This window comes from Myotis davidii, unplaced genomic scaffold (assembly GCF_000327345.1).
Source record: "Myotis davidii unplaced genomic scaffold, ASM32734v1 scaffold1608, whole genome shotgun sequence".
NCBI classification, from domain to species: Eukaryota; Metazoa; Chordata; class Mammalia; order Chiroptera; family Vespertilionidae; genus Myotis; species Myotis davidii.
Window position 1 is genome coordinate 325,647 of NW_006299164.1, and position 7,136 is coordinate 332,782.

At 52.2% G+C, this 7,136-nt stretch overlaps 1 protein-coding gene across 1 annotated transcript in view; it reads left to right on the top strand.

Moving 5' to 3' along the window:
• Positions 1–750: 750 nt before the first annotated feature.
• The window catches only part of RINL (Ras and Rab interactor like), a 6,998-nt gene continuing 612 nt past the window's right edge, over positions 751–7,136 (top strand). The window contains 11 exon segments of the mRNA XM_006774647.2: positions 751–1,260; positions 1,461–1,620; positions 3,408–3,510; positions 4,461–4,533; positions 4,619–4,683; positions 4,959–5,105; positions 5,189–5,619; positions 5,923–6,202; positions 6,464–6,595; positions 6,745–6,908; positions 6,991–7,136. The exon segment at positions 6,991–7,136 is cut by the window's right edge and continues 612 nt beyond it. Of these exon segments, the coding sequence (XP_006774710.1) occupies positions 1,211–1,260; positions 1,461–1,620; positions 3,408–3,510; positions 4,461–4,533; positions 4,619–4,683; positions 4,959–5,105; positions 5,189–5,619; positions 5,923–6,202; positions 6,464–6,595; positions 6,745–6,908; positions 6,991–7,047 (1,662 nt within the window). The 5' untranslated portion in view covers positions 751–1,210 and the 3' untranslated portion in view covers positions 7,048–7,136.

Here is a 7,136-nt window from a genome sequence, read left to right on the forward strand (position 1 = left end):
CTTCCCCCCTCCACCCCACCCAGCCAGCTCAGCTTCCTCTCTGTGAGGAAATACTTTCACTTCCTGCTCCTTCAGGCCTCCCCTCGGAGAACAGGTAGGGCCCCCAGGGACCCAGCAGCTGGCATGGTTATCCCCCTGTGCCACCTTTGGTATTAAGCAGCTCCCCATCCTGCTCTGCCCAGCACCAGCCACCTCCTCCTCCCCTCCCATGGGACCCAGGTGAGCACCTGCCTCCTCCCCCCACCCCTCTTGCCTGCTCCTCCCTGGACAGGGCACCTGCTCTGGTTCCCCCTTCCTAACACCGTGTGCTTCTGGTCAGCGGGCTGGTTGATTTGTTAAGCTGTTTATTATCCATCTTCTCTACCCGCCCCAAGAAGATGGATGCCCCCTGAGAGCAGGCCTATTCTGCCCCCAGGCCACAGGCACCTAATTCTGGGCCTGTATTGTGGGATGCATGGATGCCTGGATACATGGACCCAGGTTTCCTACCCCTGGGAGTGCTACAGGGGAAATGTTCAAAAATGCCCACTATAGGACTCTGTACCTGGTTAAGAGTTGGGGTCCAATGGACAGATAGAGATGTCTATGTGAGAAAGCAAAGATTAAAATAATGGTAGAATCTAGGTAGTGGGCATATGGGAGTTCTGTATTAATGCTTTTCCATTATTTTTTTAATGTTTGAAATTTTTCATAAAAAAAATAATGGGGGATGAGGACACATTTGTAATACCTTAATGATAATAAAAAAAATAAATAATGGGGCAATATTTGAGGGCCCCTCTGTGGTCTGGGAAGGTTGGAGGAGGGGAAATTGTATAACTTTTGTCCCATGGATCCTAACTAGGCACTGGGTCTTGGCTAGGCTTGTTACTCAACTGGTCCACATTCACACGGCTGCACTGGATATTAAAACCTGAAATATTTCCCTATCATTTGGTAAATGTTTGTCATTTTGAGTCCTCTCCCTCTCCGCTACCCCAAGACACACTGCCCTTCCTGCTGGCACGCCCAGAGCACACCGCCATCCAGTGGTGGAAGAATTCACACCTGGCACAGCAAGGAGCCGTAGGTCCATTCCAATTGGTCAGGGTCTCTGCCCTGTTGGTTGTAAATATTTTGAACATAATCCCTGAACTAGAGCAGCCTTGAGCCTTATCTTCCTCCCTGCCAGAGGCCAGGCCATGGCTTGCTGGCCTCCTATATCCTGAGGATGGCCCAGCCAGAGGACCAAGCCTTGGCATGCCCCACCAATGGGGAGAGGTGAGTACTACTGGGGCTGGGGTCTCCATCTCCTGCCCCTGGATTCAGAAACCCCTTCCATCCAATTGGTGCCCCGCACAGGACCCCTTACCCCATCTCTGATCCCTCACCCCCAGGCTTTCCTTTCCTACCCTTGATCCCACCTCAGTGTCCAACTGCCCATCTCTGACCCCTGGTCTCCTGGACCCTGCACTTCCCAGACTGGTCCCATCACAGAAGAATGGAGCAGGTGAGACCTGCTTAGGGGTTTTCAGGGCCCCAGAGCCACTTCTTCGACTGCAGAGGACCTGGGGAGTGTGGCAGATCCCAGAGCTGGACGCCCAGGCTGCAGAAGCCCTTTTGGAGCTGTGGCCACCTGGGGTGAGTATTCATAGCTGGAGACCCTTTCTGACCCTCTCATGACACCCTGGATTAGTTAGGACTCTGCTGGTTGTTAGTGACATACACAAACAGGCCAAGCCAAAAAGGCTACTTATTGATTCAAATGACTGAAAAGCCCAGAATTTCAGGAATCCCTGGATCCTGAGTATCAGACAACTTATACAGTTCTCTTCATCCTAATTCTTTGATTTGCTTTAAACTGTGGGGAATTCTGAATGTTTGGGGCTGTAAGTAACAAATGCTCATTCTATAGTAGTTTAAACAAATAAGCATTTATATTTCTTTTTAAAAAATATATACTTATTAATTTTAGAGAGGAAGAGAGAGGGAAATCATTGATCGGCTGCCTCCTGGACACCCCACACTGAGGATTGAGCCTGCAATTCGGGCATGTGCCTTGACCTCCTGGTTCATAGGTTGACGCTCAACCACTGAGCCATGCCAGCCAGGCTATTTCTTTTTGTTGTTGTTGCTATTTTGTTTTATTAATCTTCACTTGAGGATATTTTTCCATTGATTTTTAGAGACAGTGAAAGGGAGGGATGGGGGAAAGAGAGAAAGAGAAACATCTATGTGAGAGAGACACATTGATTGATTGCCTCCCGCACATGCCCCAAGCGGGGATCTAACTCACAACCTAAGTATGCGCCCTTGACTTGGAATCGAACCCACGACACTTCGGTGTGTGCACTGATGCTCTAACCAGCCAGGACAGCATTCATCTTTCTAACATAACCAGAAAGGCAACTGCTGGCTCTAGTTCAGCATCTTAAGTGGCATCAAGGGCAGCGTCCGCAGTTCTCTTGGACTTTCCCATAGTTGCCCAGTGGCTGCTCCGGGTCCAAGCACATGTGTGTGTTCCAGGCCAGAAGGGAAGAAAGGAAGCACCAGTTGCATCTGTTTCTTTTCTCAGCAAAAGCAATAGCCTTTACATTTGATTGAGAATATATGGATGGGGCCCAGTAGCAATATTGTTTAAAGCTCATCTAGGAATTATACAGCCAGAGATGGAAACCACTGACTATTATTCATCTTCTATGGCTGTGCATATTAATGCCCTGTACAAAGTTGGGGTTCTGCAAGGAATAGGGGATAGATTTGGATAAGACAACTAACGGGTCTGCCATAGCTCCCTCCTTGAGGGAGCTCTCCTTATGGTGTCTGAGATGGCTGTCCCTAGCGCAGCACCACACCTCAACAGATTAGCAACTCCATTGTAAAGGCTTCTTGCCCTGGCCAGTGTGACTAAGTTGGTTGGGTGTTGCCAATGCACCGAAAGGCTGCTGGTTTGATTCCAGAACAGGGCACATGCCCAGGTGGCAGGCTTAATCCCCAAGTGTGTGTGTGTGTGGGTGGGGGGATTAATGTTACACTCCCACATTAGTCTCTCTCTCTCCCTCTCCCTTCCTCTCTGTAAAAATCAATAAACTATTTTTTTTAAAAAAGAAAGAAAAAGGGCCTCTTTCCAAAGAGCTTCAGCAAAATTCCTGTGGAAGATTCCCATTGGCTGAGCTTGGGTCACGTGCCCATCTCTGAACTACTCACAGTGGTCAGAGAGCACTGTCATCCTATTGGCTAGCTCAGATCATGGACTCACTCTGAGGACTTGTGGGGAGTCAGCCCACCCACACTGACTGAGAAGGAGTGGGGATCTTTAGAGGAAACTTGGAGTGTGGAGCCCTAAATAAGGGAAGTAGATGCAGGCAGGCAAAAGTAACACATCTGCACAAATCCTCTTCATGCTGACCTTTTTCTCCTCCCCACAGAGTTTTCTGGTCACAGGACATGAACCCAGCCAGGTCCTGGTGTTGAGAACAGGACCTTCACCAGGGGAAGTCAACACCTACCAGATCCAGAAGCTTCCTGGAGGTGAGGTGCCTACCCCCGAGTTTGTAGTCAATAGCAAATTTATCATCAAGAATGGCCAACTTTACTTCCAAAATATCTCCCAATTCTTCCCAGTCCTCTCTGCCTTCATCACCCTAGTCTGAGCCATCATCACCTTTTTCTCAGACAATTTCAGTAGCCTGCTCTCTGGTATCCCCGTGCCTACCTTTCCTTCCTGCAATCCAATCTGGGCACAGCAGCCAAAGTAGTATTTCAGTCAATCAGATGTTATATATTTCTGTTTTAAACTCTTAAAGGATATGCAATATCCTTAGTAAAAATTTAAACTCATCATGGGTTATAAGGTGTTTCAGTAGCCAACCTACCCACCTCTCCATCTGCCGCCCTTCGTTCACTCTGCTCCAGCCACACTGTACTCTTCTCTGTTCCTTGGGCACACTAGATGAGTCCTAGCCTCAGGGCCTTTGCATTTGTTTACCCCAAGTTAATGCTCTTCTTTGAATGATTGATTTATTTCCATCCTTCAGCCCTCTGTGGAAATGTAACCTTCCTTGACCGCCAGAGTTAAGAAAGCCCTAGTCATTTTCAATTACTCTATTTTGTTTATAGCACTCAATATAATATACTTCACTTATCTTTATTTTTCTATTCATTTATTTTCTGTCTTCCTCTACTGAAAGGTAAGCCATAGGAAGGCAGTGATTATGTCTGCTTTTTGACAACTGCATCCCCAGTATCTGGGAATGAAAAGGTGTTCAATAAATACTTATATGTCCAATGAATGAATATTTGGTGGCATAAGTGAGATGCAAGCCTAAAGACACAGGAAAATATGGAGACTCCAAGGAGTAGAAATTCCCCCGTTCTGAAGGTTCTTGCGGGTTCAGGACTTGGGAAGAGAGAGTCCCAGGGAAGAGGAGGCTGCCACCCCTCATGTTTTCTAACTTGTCCCTCCTGGTCCCCTTCCCTAGGTGTGTCTCTGGAATCCTCTCACCTCTGCATGCCAGACCTGCCCCATCTCCTGGCCTTCCTGTCAGCCAGCAGGTACAAGTTACCCATCAAAAGGGCTAAGGGGGATCCTTCCTTAAAACACCTACCCACATTGTAGCTCCTACTTCTGTTTCCTCAGGGATGTTTTGCCCAGAACACTGCTCTTGCCCCCTCCCACTCTAGGGTCTGGAGAACAACACACAGGTGAGGCATGGTTCTCTAAGGGAGGGAGAGACCAACTTTCCGCCTATTTGGTCCCAGAGGATGGCAATTGGCAGACCAACTACTAGGTTTGGGGAGGGTAAGGAAGGACATCTGAGAGAGCGGGAGGCGGGACTCCTGGGCCTGAATAAGGATGAGCCAAGGCACAAACCACAGCTCTTTCAGTAATAAGGCTGGGAACTAAGTCTCCTGATGCACTGAAGGGACCAGGTTGGCCCCTTGGACATCAGGGTCACCTCACTTCTGCTGGCCCTCAGATACTCTGCAGAACGGTAGTGTCCAACTCAGCACCTCAGAGAGGATGGTCTCTGTGGTAAACAAGCTCTACCTGGAGACCCACAGAGGGCAAGGGATGGTGTCTCCCCCAGAGACAGCTCCAGAGACTACCGCGATAAGTGATCCAGGTTAGCTGGGCAGCGCCCTGGGTCCTTGAGATGAGGAAGCTGCTGCTGCGGTTCCGTGGGACCAACCCTGTTTTCACATTCAGCCCCCAGGAACACTGGCCCTCATCGGGTCTCTTGGGTGGAAGGCCCGCTCAGCCCAGAAGTACACCATCCTGGGCCAGCTCTGGCCAGCCTGGGGGAGGAGGAGGACTACCAAGAAGGACCTGAGGATGTGCTTACTAGTCATGTCCAGGCTCTCGCCAGGGCCCGGAGCAGCTATGTGGCCAGGCAGTTCCGAGGCCTTCAGGCACGCCTCACATCAGAAGCTGAGGGCCCCCACAGGCCTGGGGACCCTGCCACCGAGCTGCTCCAGGATGTGCGGCACCTCCTTACTGACCTCCAGGATCACTTAGCAACGGACCCCAATGTCAGGGCTATCTTTGGGAGCAGGGGGCCGGGGGTCCCCCAGAAGAACGAGGATCTTGGTAATAGGAGGACTGGGAGGGGGTTTTCAGCCACTCCCTGAACCCACATCGTTCATATATGTACCATTCCTTGGCCCTACATATGTGTTCACACCCCAGTTCTTCCTCTCGCTCGCTGTGCAACCTGCTTCCTTTCCACTCACATGCCCTTTCTGTAGGTAGTACCGCCTCTTCTGTTCACCACCACTCCACCTCACACAGGTGTGACAGCCATGATTCCCTCTCCCACATGCGTATTCACACCCAGGCTTCCTCTTCCACATGTGTTCATACCCACGTCTACACTTGTGGGTTGCCAGAAGTTAGGGAGGGGTGGGGGTAGGCCTGGGTGGGTGGGTGGAGCGAGCGGGAAGGAGCCGCTGATGCCGGCCCTGTGGACACGACTCCGCACGCTCAGGGCCTCAGAGCTGAGGCGACTGCGGAGGCAACAAATAGCCCTGCGGGCGGGGGCTGGGCCTCCGGGAGCTCAGGGGGCTGGGCCTGAGGGACAGGGCCCCGCCCCCACCCTGCGGAGCCGCATCCACTCACGCCTCCGGCACCTCCACGCTGCCTGTGCCCCACGCCGCAAGGTGGCGTTGCTGCTGGCGATGTGCAGTGACATCTACGAGGGCCTGGCTTCGGGCGAGAAACAAGGTAAAGGAGGAGGAGTCTGCATCTACCTGGATGTGGACCGCCCTTGAGGGTTGTAGGAGCCATTTAGGAGGTGCCTGTGTGCACGTCCAGGGGCGAGGGTGGCATGTTCTATGTGAGGTGTCTGTGCAGGCCTGGAGATCAGGTAAGAGGCTTTTGCACCCCAAGCAAGTGAGGGGCAGCCAGCGCTCGCTGTCCTGGGGTTCGGATGGAAGGGGCCTGCACATCCCCATCCAGCTCAGAGCCTGCCCTTGGCGTCCCCAGAGCCCCTGGGCGCCGACGCCTTCCTGCCGGCGCTGACTGAGGAGCTTATCTGGAGTCCGGACATCGGGGAGACACAGCTGGACGTGGAGTTTCTTATGGAGCTCCTGGATCCTGAAGAGCTACTGGGAGAAGGTGAGCTCCCATCCCCAGAAGTCAGGACCCAACAGGGGGCACCCCAAACAGCCTCACCTGCAACAGGAGGAAAGGCTGGCAAACTGCGGGGGCCTTCGGGCCACCAGGAAAGCCGGGAGAGCTGCACCAAACCCTTCTTCTTCCCCTAGTTGGTTACTACCTGACCACGTGGTTTGGGGCCCTGCACCACATCGCCCACTATCAGCCCGAAGCTGGACGGGCGCCACAGGAGCTCAGTTCCGAGGCCAGTGCCTCCCTGTGCCAGTGGCATCGCAGGCGAACGCTACAAGGACAGAGCCACTCCAGACGCCAGGTGACCGCTGGGTTGGACTGTGGGTAAAGGGGAGGACTGGCCCAATTGCCTTTCTGATCCAGGTTCCTGCCTGTCCCCCCAGGCTGATCTGCCCTTTGAGGAACCCTGGGAAATACAGACTGGGCCAAGAGACCAGTGATGAATAGGGATCTCAAACCTTTCTGCTCTTCAAGCAAATGCAGAGGCACCTGTTGTTTAGGAGCAGCAAGGAAGAGGAGGTCCCAGGGA